General features: G+C 45.0%; 3 protein-coding genes across 6 annotated transcripts; 1 reads left to right on the plus strand and 2 right to left on the minus strand.

Moving 5' to 3' along the window:
• The first annotated feature begins 7,364 nt into the window (after positions 1–7,364).
• Positions 7,365–15,034, plus strand: LOC127307791 (uncharacterized). 4 transcript variants are annotated; one of them, XM_051338570.2, is made up of 6 exons: positions 7,365–7,625; positions 7,713–7,847; positions 8,039–8,116; positions 8,449–8,540; positions 8,743–8,856; positions 14,597–15,034. In XM_051338570.2, exons 1-5 carry the CDS (start codon positions 7,492–7,494, stop codon positions 8,826–8,828), a joined length of 525 nt encoding a protein of 174 aa, XP_051194530.1. In that variant the 5' UTR covers positions 7,365–7,491; the 3' UTR covers positions 8,829–8,856; positions 14,597–15,034. The 4 variants fall into 4 exon arrangements, 3 of the variants coding, with proteins under 3 accessions (XP_051194530.1, XP_051194531.1, XP_071677995.1); XM_051338571.2 differs by having other exon boundaries at positions 14,611–15,034; XR_011746984.1 differs by lacking the exon at positions 8,449–8,540 and having other exon boundaries at positions 14,611–15,034.
• LOC139832440 (uncharacterized) lies at positions 9,184–10,092 on the minus strand. Its single transcript, XM_071822203.1, has one exon. It carries the CDS (start codon positions 10,090–10,092, stop codon positions 9,184–9,186), a length of 909 nt encoding a protein of 302 aa, XP_071678304.1.
• LOC139832441 (uncharacterized) lies at positions 10,175–13,638 on the minus strand. Its single transcript, XM_071822204.1, has 5 exons — positions 13,575–13,638; positions 13,398–13,501; positions 12,596–13,286; positions 11,106–12,512; positions 10,175–11,040 (listed from the first exon to the last, which is right to left on the minus strand). The coding sequence occupies exons 1-5, from the start codon at positions 13,636–13,638 to the stop codon at positions 10,175–10,177; spliced, it is 3,132 nt and encodes a 1,043-aa protein (XP_071678305.1).
• Positions 15,035–16,041: the final 1,007 nt, after the last annotated feature.

Consider the following 16,041-nt stretch of genomic DNA (forward strand, 5'->3'; position numbering starts at 1 on the left):
ACTATACAGAAGCACGGCTATCATCTCTTAATCACCACTTTGGTCAATAACTTAAAACTTTGAAGCACTCAACTTCTTCAGTTGTGAGAAAATGATATTGCAAGATCATCTCAACAGGATGTACTCCTCCAATTTTCTAGGCCCGCATTTCTCAACAAAATCACCTTTATTTTGCTAGACTTTTTTTTGAGGGAATTTTTTTTTGCTAGACTTGCTTCTGTGGTGACACTTTGCAAGTTCTTTAATGGGAGGAACATCTGGTTTAATTGGTACATACTTTTTTTTAATCATCGTGGTTGTCACTGGTCCGCATATGCTTTAAGTTCCACAAGTAACAGGGCAAAAAAGTGCCACAGCTTCTGCCAGATTGAGCTGAATTCACATTTGGGACAACGGATTACTACAAACTTTTAGTCTATTTTTCTGCAACATAACTATGCAAGCAAATATAGATGTTTCTTGTCATGTAAGTTGAAAATTTCTTCCCAGCTTTAAGGAATTCTTTATGAAAGTATAATACCTGAACGTCTCTTCCCAGCTTTTAGGACAATATCCATGTAATTAATAAGTAATAACTTAAGTCTGATGGAGAAGAAGAGTGCGTATAACAGTTTCAAGAAAGAACTATAGTCTGTGAAGGAGTAACAATAACTTTGATCTACTATCCCTGAACTATACATGAGCATATTTAGCTGTGTTCCCCCAAGAAGATATTTAGTCGATGGTAGAAACAACAGATGTATATACGTTTAGCTTGGTCTCTATTTTTTGTTTCAATCCTGACCTTGAGTTTTGAACAATAATCTTTCCAGATCACTTCACATCAAGATGGCATTGCAACACAAACCTAACTAAGAGGATCCCTTTTTTCTGGAATCAACTAAGCGTACCTTTTGGGCATGGTAAAAGAATTATGTGAATGCCATTTGCAACAACTTCACTTAGTTTTAAGTAGATGGATGTAAGCTGATTGTATTCCCTCTGCTATGATAATGAAAGTATCCAAAGGATTGACCAATACAAACACCCAGAACATTATGTTTAACGACACTATGGATAGTAAGTTCGCATCCTTCGAGATGAATACTTTTACTTATACATTATTACCATCACGCTAACTAATTTTTCAGGGGGATGTTGGAGTACCACCCTCAATCTCTACTACTCGTGGCTAAGTTTGTGCATTAGCTTGTATTAGAAGTGTGATTACATACCTGAACTCTCTATGATGATCCGCCTTGTGACGTCCTCCTGATCGAGAAATCTCCTTCTAATTGTGAGCACACGAGATATCTCGCCAGCGTGAGGAATTTGAATTGCAGGTTTCGTACCCTTTATATGACTCCTTCCTTATCGCAATTAGAGGAAATGTTTTAATTACCTTACCATACCGTGAGGTGTGTACCGCCCACCGATCTGATGCCTGGGGCGATTTGGAGGTATGAAATCCCTCAAATCGTGGATATTGTTGGACTGGACAAATTTACCCCGTTCGTACTAACTCCCAGCGTGCACTTAGGTGTGAAATCCCTCAAATCAAGGAGACAATTAGCGATCAATGTATCCTGGCAATCTGCCACTACGGCAGAAGCTGGCTTTGCCGTGCGGCCATTTTGCACGGCAAAGGGCTAATTTGCACGGAAAAGGCCATTTTGCACGGCAAACATTAGACGGCAATGTTTGTCACGGCAAAGGATCTTTGCCGTGCGTTTTGGCAAGTATGCATGGCAAAGAATCTTGCCGTGCGGGTGTTCTTTGCCGTGCGCCCGTCGACTTTGCCGTGAGGCACTTCGTTGCCATACGTCTTTTTTTTCCTTCTCGCATAGGGCACAAAAAAGTTCTGCAAAATTCACCAAAGAATAAGGCACGAGTGCGGTAGAAATCATGACTTCCCTAACTCCTCCCTCCCGCTGGAATCAAAGGAGGCTTTGTGCGTATTGATTGGTGGTGCATGGTTGTACTTCTCATTGATTGCTTCTGTGGGAGCCCTTAAAAGTAGGAGGTGCATGCAACAAATAAGAGAGAAATTTAAACCGTTCCTAGCTAATTAATTGGGATTAATTATAGGGCACGATGGGGAAAAAGGAAACTCCGTTTCTCTCCTTAATCAACGAGCCATAAGTACATAGAAAGTATGTGGGAGGGTAAAATGGTCAGATGAAAAATATGTATGACGAAACCTTCGACCGGAGGAAACAGAACCAGTTCGTCCTTTTTATATAGTAGAGATATAAATGCCCGTGCGTTGCTACGGGTACTCAATTTTTTTTTCAATGCACATATATAATTCACAACGCACATACATTTCATGAAATGCATGACTTTTTTTTTTGAAATTGGTGAACCTTTTTCGGAAATAGAATATTTTTTGGAAAATAGTGAACATTTTTTGAATATCCGTGAACAATTGATGGACAACATGAACATTATTTTCCTAATGCACGATTTATTTTTGTTACGAGTGAGATTTTTTAACATGCGACCTTTTTTATTTTCTATTATTTCAAAATTAGTTAAATATTAAAATTTTGAGATTCACCGTGACTGGTTACTGAAAGCTAACTTTTATTTAATTTATTTCTTTTAGACAAACAAACAAAATGCATCAACTTAAACCGTGACTGGTCAAGATGGTTGTTGGGTGCAGCGGAAATCGAAGGCACGAGGCCATGTCGTCGCTGCAAAGTAGAACCGGAAGGCATCCATCCCTCAGCGGCCACCCTCTACCGCGCGATTGCTCTACCTCCCTGCCCGCGCTGTTAACCTCTTCAATGGCGGCGGCCGCGCCTGACGAATCTAGGTACGCAATTTTGTCCCAGCCTTGGTTTTTAGGCGTGCGATTTTCGTTATTAAAACCTCGGTTGCGTTGCATCTGTAGTCCGTTCGTTTACATGCTGGAGTCCGTTGTCGTCGATGTCAATACATCTCCGCTACACCCCTTCGACGATGAGTACGAAGAAGAGGTAAAAGAGGAGGGAGACAAGGTAGAATAGGTGGAGAGAGGCCTCGGCTGCTGCAGCTACTGTTTTATCAGCTTCCGCCGCTGATGCGTCGATCAATGGTGGTGCCGGTGGAGGCGATGGCGATGGGAATGGCCCTTCCTCTTATGTTTGAATCACCATGTCTCTATATTCTATCATATATGTTATGCCACCTAGTCGTGACTATATTTTTATGTCAACATTAATATTATTTCAAACTAATTGTGCTTTAGTTTCGCATATCTGTGATGAACACGGTTTAGTTGTGGTCGACAACAAAACCCTGATTTGCAGCGATACATAGGGGTTACCCAATGGTCAGTTGTTTTTGGGACAACATCTCTTTTTCGAGTACTTCCTCTCACCCGTTGCCCTCACACTTGTATTATCTTTTTCTCACTGACTCACTCTTTCCCCTCACTCAACCCACCGCCGGTCACTCCTATGCCCTCAAACGTACACCAAGATGGTGGCGCCGACCAATCCAACCATGTTTCTCCTATGACCTACTCACCTCCACGCTCTTTCCCACAGCCCAACCTCCTCACTTCAATTACTTCACGCGGCAGCGCCCGGGCGTGGGAGACGGTGGTGCAGTCTGCAGTAGGTGGATGTGGCGGGGGCGGTTGCAGCGAGGGCGCTGAATTGGTGGCTGGAGATCACCATCCTTGGCATCGTGATAGGGGTGTTGCTGCCCTGGCGTCCTGGGCCTCCTCGAGCTCGTCATCCTCTGCTCCGCAACAGGTAATTTTCGTCAACCATCTGAATTTCCACCCACTTTAGATGACATGGTAAAGATGCAAGTATTTCAGTGGCTATTATTTTAAATTTTACATCTGGGCATTACGCCCTGTGATTTGAAATTGGTGGTTGGAGAAAATTACCTTTAATTTTCATTATGCTGTAGCGCATGTTCAATTGAGGTTCCTTGTTGCCTTCTAAATTCATGGTACGTTGGTAGCTTAGTGTTTTTTTTGACCAGTATTGAAATACCACAGTCTGATGTGCATTGGATCGACATACAATATCACAGTTTTCGAAGATACATTTCTTTTTACAGTATTGCTAAATCTACTTGGTGTTTGGCTCTTGCAGTCTTCAACAAAATAGTTTATCACTTTCTGAATGATAATTAGTTAGCTTAAAGTTGCAGCAAAATATCAACACAATTATATAATCTAGATGCCCTCAATGCAAAGCTTGAACTGATTGAGATTTAAAACCCCAAACTTTTAGGTTGGCCAAAGCTAACCGTTAGTTGTTAATCGATCAGCTAGCACATCATTCAGTACTCCATCTATCTACTGTGTCCGAGCTCTACTCCCTGCACTCTTCCACTTCCATGGTTCCACCAAGCCAACTGCCAACATGTAGTCTTCTCTGCCGCATATCAGTCATAGTACAGGTTCCCTGCATATCACGGTGATAGGTTAGGTTCCTTATGTCAACTCATCTTGTCTTTCCATAGTGTATATTGCATGATTCTGCTATTTATTCACTGTGTATTACTGTGTATGAAATGTACAATTCCCCATGAAAGATTTTTTCTGCTGATTAATTACTTAGATCAACAACAATGAGTCTACAATATGTACTAACTAATTTAGATGACATGAAATAATGCAAGTATTTCAATTAGTATCCAATATCCCCTCAACATATACATGTCTATTATCGGAATAAGCATTTAAAAAATCTGAAAAAAGAAACTGGATTATACACAATGATATATATATATTACTCTAAAGAACAAACTGAGCTTCCATTACGATGAAAAAAATTAACGGGAGGTCAACAATGCACATCTCATTTTACTATACAGAAGCACGGCTATCATCTCTTAATCACCACTTTGGTCAATAACTTAAAACTTTGAAGCACTCAACTTCTTCAGTTGTGAGAAAATGATATTGCAAGATCATCTCAACAGGATGTACTCCTCCAATTTTCTAGGCCCGCATTTCTCAACAAAATCACCTTTATTTTGCTAGACTTTTTTTTGAGGGAATTTTTTTTTGCTAGACTTGCTTCTGTGGTGACACTTTGCAAGTTCTTTAATGGGAGGAACATCTGGTTTAATTGGTACATACTTTTTTTTAATCATCGTGGTTGTCACTGGTCCGCATATGCTTTAAGTTCCACAAGTAACAGGGCAAAAAGTGCCACAGCTTCTGCCAGATTGAGCTGAATTCACATTTGGGACAACGGATTACTACAAACTTTTAGTCTATTTTTCTGCAACATAACTATGCAAGCAAATATAGATGTTTCTTGTCATGTAAGTTGAAAATTTCTTCCCAGCTTTAAGGAATTCTTTATGAAAGTATAATACCTGAACGTCTCTTCCCAGCTTTTAGGACAATATCCATGTAATTAATAAGTAATAACTTAAGTCTGATGGAGAAGAAGAGTGCGTATAACAGTTTCAAGAAAGAACTATAGTCTGTGAAGGAGTAACAATAACTTTGATCTACTATCCCTGAACTATACATGAGCATATTTAGCTGTGTTCCCCCAAGAAGATATTTAGTCGATGGTAGAAACAACAGATGTATATACGTTTAGCTTGGTCTCTATTTTTTGTTTCAATCCTGACCTTGAGTTTTGAACAATAATCTTTCCAGATCACTTCACATCAAGATGGCATTGCAACACAAACCTAACTAAGAGGATCCCTTTTTTCTGGAATCAACTAAGCGTACCTTTTGGGCATGGTAAAAGAATTATGTGAATGCCATTTGCAACAACTTCACTTAGTTTTAAGTAGATGGATGTAAGCTGATTGTATTCCCTCTGCTATGATAATGAAAGTATCCAAAGGATTGACCAATAAAAACACCCAGAACATTATGTTTAACGACACTATGGATAGTAAGTTCGCATCCTTCGAGATGAATACTTTTACTTATACATTATTACCATCACGCTAACTAATTTTTCAGGGGGATGTTGGAGTACCACCCTCAATCTCTACTACTCGTGGCTAAGTTTGTGCATTAGCTTGTATTAGAAGTGTGATTACATACCTGAACTCTCTGTGATGATCCGCCTTGTGACGTCCTCCTGATCGAGAAATCTCCTTCTAATTGTGAGCACACGAGATATCTCGCCCGGCGTGAGGAATTTGAATTGCAGGTTTCGTACCCTTTATATGACTCCTTCCTTATCGCAATTAGAGGAAATGTTTTAATTACCTTACCATACCGTGAGGTGTGTACCGCCCACCGATCTGATGCCTGGGGCGATTTGGAGGTATGAAATCCCTCAAATCGTGGATATTGTTGGACTGGACAAATTTACCCCGTTCGTACTAACTCCCAGCGTGCACTTAGGTGTGAAATCCCTCAAATCAAGGAGACAATTAGCGATCAATGTATCCTGGCAATCTGCCACTACGGCAGAAGCTGGCTTTGCCGTGCGGCCATTTTGCACGGCAAAGGGCTAATTTGCACGGAAAAGGCCATTTTGCACGGCAAACATTAGACGGCAATGTTTGTCACGGCAAAGGATCTTTGCCGTGCGTTTTGGCAAGTATGCATGGCAAAGAATCTTGCCGTGCGGGTGTTCTTTGCCGTGCGCCCGTCGACTTTGCCGTGAGGCACTTCGTTGCCATACGTCTTTTTTTTCCTTCTCGCATAGGGCACAAAAAAGTTCTGCAAAATTCACCAAAGAATAAGGCACGAGTGCGGTAGAAATCATGACTTCCCTAACTCCTCCCTCCCGCTGGAATCAAAGGAGGCTTTGTGCGTATTGATTGGTGGTGCATGGTTGTACTTCTCATTGACTGCTTCTGTGGGAGCCCTTAAAAGTAGGAGGTGCATGCAACAAATAAGAGAGAAATTTAAACCGTTCCTAGCTAATTAATTGGGATTAATTATAGGGCACGATGGGGAAAAAGGAAACTCCGTTTCTCTCCTTAATCAACGAGCCATAAGTACATAGAAAGTATGTGGGAGGGTAAAATGGTCAGATGAAAAATATGTATGACGAAACCTTCGACCGGAGGAAACAGAACCAGTTCGTCCTTTTTATATAGTAGAGATAAATTTTTTGCTAACTAAAATCTATATAAATACATCCGTATGCAGACAAAAGTGAGGAAGTACTATTTTCATGTTTAACACCTTTGTGGCTACCAAGTGTAAGCAGGCTAGATAAAAATCTTTACAATGCTAGTAGCGATCCACATGTGATTCACATATGCTTTTGATCACAAGCTAGTAGGTCGTCTGTTGCATTGTGCGTCTCAATTTTTTTTTTTGGGTCATTAAGTTGGGCCCACTTGCAGCTGTAGCGGACTTAAGTTGGTGTGTCCACAGCGATTAAAACAACACTTTTGTCTTAAGGTCCTTGGTGTCATAGAGATAGCACCAGTACGCCACACATCGAGTAGGAAAAAAAAATCCCCATTATTATCTATCTTCTTCCTCCATCTTCTCAAAATCCTCCATCACACAACGGCTTCCATGGAGCAGCTGCGAGGCGTCTGGGTCTAGGACACGGCCGCTCGATGCTGACCAAGCGAGGCGACGATGGCGTGGAGGCGGCTGGCCAGCGGCACGGCGGCGACGCATCTCCGGCGGGGCGTCTCCTCCCCGCCATTCGCTGCCCCCTCCCGCGCCTTCTCCGCCGCCAACCCTACCCGTGAGTTCCTCGTTTCCACGACCACTCCGCTCCTTTGATCGGCCCCCTATCCGCTGCGCTGATGCCTTCGAGCGACTCCCCCACCAGTTCTCGGCAGGAAAGCGCTGCAGGGCATTCGGTCGCGGTGTTCGAGATCGGCCCCCGCGTTTCAAGCTGGCGCCCCCGGGTTGGGAGCTCTGCTGGCGACCAGGGTGTCTTCCGGAGCTCGTCCGAAGCTGCCAGGTAGCCTTAGGAGTTCAGATGCCTTGCTTTCGTTGTGACTGGCTGCCACATTGTTTTCCAGATGCGAACCAGTTTTGGGGGGTTCTCCTTGTATCTGTCCCAAATGCCATGTCAACTGTCAAATACCCATGTTTTGGTCTACAGTGCCAGTTGAAGAGTATTGCATTTACTGAGTGTAGCTATTGTTTCAGGTCTCCTGAAGGCATTTGGGACAGGCGGCTCCGCCATTGCTATGATGCTTTATCCAAGAGAGGTTGCTCAGGCAGCAGGTAAGATTTTGTCCCTGGCACCAGGCACATTACAAATGTATGTTTTTCATCTAGTGCTTTACAGGAAAAAACGTTTGATGTATTTTCCTGAGAGGATTGTTCTTTTTCCCAGCATACTTAGCTCAATCGTTTGTATGATCTGGTAGTTGACTGTGCATTAGACCGGACGTAGTTATGCTGATACAAGTCCTATAATCAATTTCATTTATGTTTTTTCTCGAAGAAGTTCATTTAAGGTGTGACAGATTTGGTGCTAGCTGCAAATACTCCAAATGCCTGTCACCATTACAATCCTAATGCACGCTTTTTTTTTTATTTCGTCGCAAATGCAGTCGGCGCTGCATCGGCACAATTGGTGCGGAGCGGCCGGACCTCCTCAAATCCAGTTCATGGAGCGTCGGTGTAAATGGCGCAGAAACCATGGGTAGGTTGTACTTGAGAGCCGGACGGGAGAATGGGACACAACAAGATTGATACTCCTTGATTTTTATTAGTTATTATCCTGAATGATGAAGGCTCTCTCTCAACACATATTTGTTAAATTGTTACCCTTCGTTGCTGAGCATGAAATAGGCAAATGCAATATGCATTTCACACAGGCTAAGCTCTTTACACTTCCTCTCCAGGTCCAAGTCAAGTGGTGTCTTTATTGACCTGTATCGACTGCATGGCGCATCTGTTCTGTGAACACAGTCTGTTTTTATGTATGTGATGATGGAACTGCTGATTTTTGATGCGAGGTACGCATGATAGCTGAAGCATAAAACATAATTTTTTTCTGCCCATTTTCTTGTATTGAAGTACATGGAAGGTCTACAGTTTATATTGATATTCCTGTTCTTGTTGTCGTTGCCTGCCATCAAGAAGAAAATAATAGGTTGTGATTCTAAAATGGTATTAAATGGTCTACCCTTTAATTTTTTTTGTGTCATCACAAATATCTCAGGTGTAAAACATAAAATGCACATAAATATTCATTTAATAAAAAAATCAAATATGTTAGCACCTATTACACTTAGAAGATATAATAACCATGAAGGAATCTGCTAAAATTTGGTCCATCGAATTCAAGTGTTAAGGACATCCTTGTAGACTATGTTCAATGTGCTTGTTACTAAGGACTCGGTTCTTTTTCGTTTCTTCGAATTCTTGGTTTTGTCCTTCTCGTCATCCTTGATGGCGAGGATCTTGATGTTACTTTTCGCGGTGGCTCTGGACAAGGCGACGTAGAGCTGGCCATGAGAGAACACTGGCTCCGGTAGGTACACGCCTACGGTTGGGATGGTCTGTCCTTGTGCCTTGTTGATTGTCATGGCAAAGCTGAGCCTGATGGGGAACTGCTTCCTCTTGAATCTGAACGGAAACATGTCATTGTCGGATGGGCATAAAGGTATCCGAGGAAGAAACACCCTCTCTCCTGCGTGCTGCCCCACGACGATCTCTGCGTCGATGGCGTTACTCTGGAACCCACGGACCACAAGCCTTGTGCCATTACATAGCCTGTTAGCCGGGTCAAGGTTCCTCAACAGTATAACGGGGCAATTTATCTTCAGTTTAAGCTCGTGCGGGGGAAGCCCATTAGGAGTTAGGTCATTCAGGAACTCTTGAGGATAGTAGCCGTGTGGATCGTCCTCCGCACTATCGAAGCTATAGTAGATCCTCTCCTCGCCCTGGAAACGCTCAATCATGTGCATGTTTATTCCATCGACGTTGTCATTCCTTGTGGAGAGGATAGCTCGAGAAGTCATGTAATTAGGATTGTCCATGTTGTGGTCTAGGGCAGGGAACACATGGTCGATCAGCTTCTTTATATCAGCTGCGTTGTCACCTGTAGACGAGACGCATATATCTTTCGGAAGCCGGATGTTTCCGTCCTCATCAGTTTCCTCAGTGCCATTACCTACCCTTAGGAGGTAATCCGCGAACCACTCGTCGCTTTGCGCCCTCATGTTCTTGACAAGCCTTAGTTGGCGCATGCCCTTCCAGAGGTTTGAACTCCGTAGACTTGCGTCGATTATCTGACCTCGTGACCCTTTCCTCACTACAGGAAGCACCTGCCTAAAGTCCCCACCGAACACAATAGTCTTGCCCCTGAAAGGTTGGTTTGGGCATTTCCATGATGTCACGCATGCTTCTGTCCAATGCCTCAATTGCCTGCCGTTTTGTCATGGTTGCCTCGTCCCATAGTATGAGCGAAGCCATCCTCAAGAGCTTGGCTGTCCCACTCTGCTTAGTGAAGCTGCATGATTTTCCTTCTTCAAGGTTTAGTGGGATTTTGAACCTCGAGTGGGCTGTCCTACCTCCTGGCATGATGGAAGCGGCGACTCCTGATGTTGATGTGGCCAACGCGATCTTTCTCTCACTCCGAACCCTAGCGAGCAATGCCCTATAAAGGTAGGTCTTCCCTGTGCCTCCTGGGCCATCCACGAAGAATACGCCCCCATCTCCGCCATCAACTGCTGCTAATATCTCATCGTAGGCAAGCCTCTGCTCGTGGTTTAGTGAGGTCGCTAGAGAAGCGTCTTCCTTGTCTACCTGGATATTTGTTTCCTCGATGACCTCCCTGACCTCTCCATCTGTGTTGTCGTAGCTCTCGTCGATGTCTGGGAGAGGGAACGACTTTATGTCTTTGCCCATGGACTGCAACATGCCCCTGATATCAAGTAACACCTTCTGCTCCACAACTTTTGGGCATGTGTGCTTGCGCCGGTAGTCGTCAGACATCGCCTCAAGATGCCTATCCCAAAGACCGTGCACATCTCCGGGCTCGCAAAATACTAAGGTCGTTGCGAAGAGCCTCCTTAGTGAGGCTGGCATGGCGAACTGCTCTGACTCGGTAAGACACTCGTCGAGCGTGTTGTCGGCCTCGATGAGACCCCTCCTCTCGGCGGCCTCACGAAAGTTATCACATAGCACACCGTCCACTGTTTTGAGATCTTTGAATGACCTTGAGCCTGGTACGTGGTTTAGTAGCACCCTCAGAAAGTACCGATCCCCTCAGCAGGATGGGCAGACACAATCCGGCCTACTTGTTGACCCTTGTCCCTTTTCTTCCAGTATTTTGCTTTTTGCCATGTGAAGCTTCTCGGAAAATCTTTGTAAAGAATATCCCGAGCCCATGCGTGCTCCTGGTTAGCCACGAAATACTCAGTCAGCATGGATGGGGTCTCTCGGGCGGCGACGTCCTTTAGGTTGTCTCCTGCTTTGAACGTGACCATTTGCATATTTTCGAGATGAAGCGGAAGTGGTAGGACCGATGGGTGGTTCTCGCATAGCTTGAAGCCGAATATCCTCCACATGGCCTCCGGCGGAGTAACCCACCTTGCGTCAACGAATCTCTTGATCTCATCTATGTTACCATCGGCGTCGGGCTTCTCGATATTGAACGAAGTCTGATCGTGGCCCTTGTATACGTACTTATATAGGTACTTGACGGCCTTTATGCTAGAGCACACCTCCACGTTGATGTGGCAGTCAAACATCCGCAAGAGGTAGGGGTTGTAAGGCACAACCCATCTGTTGTCTAGCATCTGGCCTCGGACATTCGCACAACAACCGTCCTTCCGTCTCCGATAAATGGGGTATGAGTCCTTCCCCTGTACGGTGGTTTCGTTGAATTCCCGCGGGTACCTACACTTGCACGACCCATCTTGCATGCACATGTTGTTTGGCTTGAGGACACCGCATGGGCCGTGCATCATATGCTTCACGACTATGGCGTATAGCTCGGGGTACTTATTCTTGTCCGGGAGCTCGGCGGATATGACGCGGTCGTATTGCTCTGGCACAATAAGCTTATATTTTGAGTCCATGATCAACAGGAAATGGGCGTGCGGGAGGCCCCTCTTCTGGAACTCGACCACGTAGACGTAGGCCTTCACAACGCCCAAAATATGCTTCTTGGTCAGCATCTCTTTCATCATCTCGAGATTGGCCCTAAACACTCGGACCACAATGTCTGGTCGGTCCTGAGGGGTTTGTCCTGGAAGTAGTGCATCATGTATCTCCTGCCAGTTAGGGTTGCAGGTCATCGTCAAGAAGATGTCAGGCTTGCCGTACGTCTGGACCAACGCCATGGCGTCCATATGTCTACGCTTCATGTCTCGGAAGCCCCCTTGGAACTTCCACGGGAGAACAATCCTTGTTCCAACAGCGCTTGCACGAGTCTCTCCGGCCGTGATGCTATCCACAATTCCTTTATATAGATCCGCATGTATCTCCGGCTGGTGGTCCCTGAACCAACTCAGCCTGCATCCCTCAATCTTTATGTACATGTCGACTGCAAACTGTTGGAACAGACGCCCGCCATGTAGTATGGGGTTGAATATAGCTGGACGCGTCTGTAGTCGGTAACAGTAGTAGTCCCTAACGGAGACGCATATATGGCCACCTCCATCTGTGTGAAAGACATAAAAACAAGGTTAGGCAAAATAGGAGAAAGATAGACAGAAAATGCAGCAGTGTCTTGAACAGCTGAACCTTCGTCGTCACGGTCCTCTCTTGACTTTTGCGCAGTGTTCCAAGGCGTATCACGTTTAGGAAGATTTGGATGCCAGCCGAGCTCCCCTTTTGGGAAAAAGAGGGGGTACGAGAGCGGGTCATAGCATCCTTGTGTGGCCTGTATACTATGCCTCTCGTTGTTGTCACCGTAGAGGATAATACTGCGCTTGAATCTATTTGCCAGGTCGCTCCCCTCAACCCAGATCGCAGCCACCTCGGATGACAACGGTAAATTATATCTCCGTTGGTCTAGCTTGTTGTCGGTGTTCAGTTCTATATGGTAGTTCTCGAGGTTGTCCTTGTAGGCGCCCAAACTCCTAAACAGCTCGGAGTAGGGGTTTCCTCTTAGTATGTCCACAACCTTCCTCACGACCTCTTGGTCCAAATCCTTGGTGGCTTCCTTGCGATGGATTAGGCTGGGATCATCATCGTAGAAGTAGAGCTGTAGATGTTCCGGGCGAGAGTTTGGCCCGAACGAATGCATGTTGTGGTATAATTTGCCTTGCGCCCGGAATGTGTACACCCCAGACCTCATGTTGGTGCAGCTGTTGTCTAGGCTGACACCAAGAGTTGTGAATGAGAAGTGGCCGTTGAAGAATCGTATGCTCTCCCGAAAATGCCGAGAGTCCGCATCCGCGCTAGACCATAGCCTCATGAGCTCCGGGATAGGCTGCGGTTCGGCCTAGCTTGATAGTTCCATTTCGACAACGAAACCGTCGGTCTCACGCTCGAACTTCTTGGCATTACGGTGTTCGCAGTCCGGTTCCGCTTCGTAATGTACGTCTTGTCCCGGTAGGTTCGAGTACACGAAGTCAAAAGGATCGATAGATTCCGCACCATATGTGTCAGTCGATATATCTAGGTCCATGCCATCATCATCGTAACCTACATGCATATGATGTAACATCAGTATGGTCATATTACATCGTAGTAGAGGACCAGTGGAAAGGTTGGCTACCTTCACGATCAAACGTGTAGTACTCGCTGTCCGTGAGGTCGTCGAGGATGGCATTCTTGTCCATGATACGGGTAAGAAAGGTATCGATGTCACCTACAACATAGTCTAGTCATTAAGTTTGATGCTTTAATGTACCCATGCATGAAAGGAGTAAAGATGGGTATGTTACCGTCGGTCCCAATGGTATACACAGGTGTGTTCATTGAAGGGGATGCGGGAGGTGAACCACCTTTGTTGAGTGAAGCACGAGCACTCACTAATGGGTTGAGAGTTTATATCTGGTCGCTGCATTGCGATGGATTCGGCGCATGGAGTGTCACGCTTAGCAGCGGCATTTGCCTTGCGTCGAGCCAGCATCGCTTGCCTTTGTTCTCCAGTTATTCTATGTCGATGTGCTCTTCGATGTACATTGATTGCTTCTGTTTTTTCAGTTGTTAGATTTTGCCTACTCTCTCTTCGGCGAGCATTCTCTTGTTGCCGCTCAGTAGTTGTTAACACTCGCCTATTGGCGCGTCTACGTGCATTAAGCTCCTGCCTCTCCTCAAGAGTTAGACTCTGCCGATGAGCTCTTTGACGATCACGTGATGCCTGTCGCCTTTTAGCTCGTATATCATCTACTCAGAAGTAATTACTGATTGGTATTTAAATATCACATACATGTAGATTTTAATAATAAGTCTATACCGTTTGCGCTATCTCCAATCTCCGGAGCTGTTGCGAGTGTGCCCGTTTGTTGACGTGCCATCTCACAGACCTAATGCTTCTTCTGGTAGGGAGCCTGTGCTGCAATAAGATAAAACCACACTCACGTACTGCCTGCTATTGTACTTTTCTGTCCTGACAGTAAAGTTGTTCTTAGTAACTTATTTTGGTAGATTCGGTCTAGCTCTACAATCTTTTATGGCTAAATTTTTTGAGTATGCCTGTGCACATATTTGGTCAAAAAGTAAAGTAGTAGTAACTTATTTCAGCAGTCAGTCCAGTTCTACAATTTTTATAGCTTAAAGTTTTTTCTATGATAGTGCACATAGTGTAGGTAAAGATTAAGGAGCAGACAATCAGAAGAACAAGAGGATGCAAAGGAAGATGTCCCGCAGTGTGTCGTTTCATCGCGTTGAAGAGGATAAGAAGATTACCGGAGCCACGTTGTTCGGCAACACGACCGTGTAGATCTGTGTATGAGTGTGACCTAGGTTGTCCGCAGAAGCAGGCCGGAGTTGTGTTTTTTGGTGGTTTCATCGTTTGTGCTTTGTTTAAATAGCAGGCGTTTCCTTTGTTCGACTCTGTATTCTGACAGGTATTCTGTAACCGAGTAGGAAATTGAGTCGGAAGATTTGTAGGAAACTGAGTCGTAGAAACTTTGTAGGAAACTGAGTCGTATTTTTTTTTTCTATCTAACAGGTATTTTGTAACCAAGTAGTAAATTGAGTCGGAAGCTTTTTTTGTTGGTTCGTTGTTTATAGATGGACCACGGGAGGCAAAAACAACTCAAGGACTCTACGTTTTCCTTTTCTTCCTCGGGTAAGACTCTATCCACGTAACCACGTATGTGGTGTGTTTTAGTTCGGCTAGCGGGCAGCGAGACGTTTCTTGACGTACAGGTTGCTGTGACCAACGCGGAAACGACCACCTGGGGCGATCTACGGACGGACGAGGCTTGACTTCGGTGCCTTAGTCTCGTTTTGGAACTTCAGGCCCACAAAATAATAGGCCCATGTGTGACACCAGGCAGCCACCTATTGCAATTTAATAGTAAAGATATTTAAAACCGTAATTCATACGAAATTTATAAAAAATACTCGAATTAAAACTTGAATGCAACTTAAACTTAACCCTAATCTACTGGCCGTCGGTTGGGGCGCGTGACGGGCCTGCCTCCCCATGGTTCTTCCCCTTTGACGCATGCGTCCGTGCCCACCTCTCGGCCCTTGTTTCGCGCATCTGGCAGTGGAGCATGGCGGCCGGCGTCGCAGGAGCTTGCGGGCGGCGCTGTGCCCGCGCTGCTGATACGTCTCCAACGTATCGATAATTTTTTATGTTCCATGCTTGTTTTATGACAATACCTACATGTTTTATACATACTTTATGTCATATTTATGCATTTTCCGGCACTAACCTATTAACAAGATGCCGAAGAGCCGATTCTTTGTTTTCTGCTGTTTTTGGTTTCAGAAATCCTAGTAAGGAAATATTCTCGGAATTGGACGAAATCAATGCCCAGGATCTTATTTTTCCACGAAGCTTCCAGAAGTCCGAAAGGGAAACGAAGTGGGGTGACGAGGTGGCCACACAGTAGGGCGGCGCGGCCTAGGCCCTGGCCGCGCGGCCCTAGCGTGTGGTCCCCTCGTGGCGCCCCCTGACCTACCCTTCCGCCTACATAAGCCTTCGTCGGTAATAGTTCTAGTACCGAGAGCCACGATACGGAAAACCTTCCAGAGACGCCGCCGCCGCCAATCCCATCTCGGGG

This window comes from Lolium perenne, chromosome 6, assembly GCF_019359855.2.
Source record: "Lolium perenne isolate Kyuss_39 chromosome 6, Kyuss_2.0, whole genome shotgun sequence".
Classification (NCBI taxonomy): domain Eukaryota; kingdom Viridiplantae; phylum Streptophyta; class Magnoliopsida; order Poales; family Poaceae; genus Lolium; species Lolium perenne.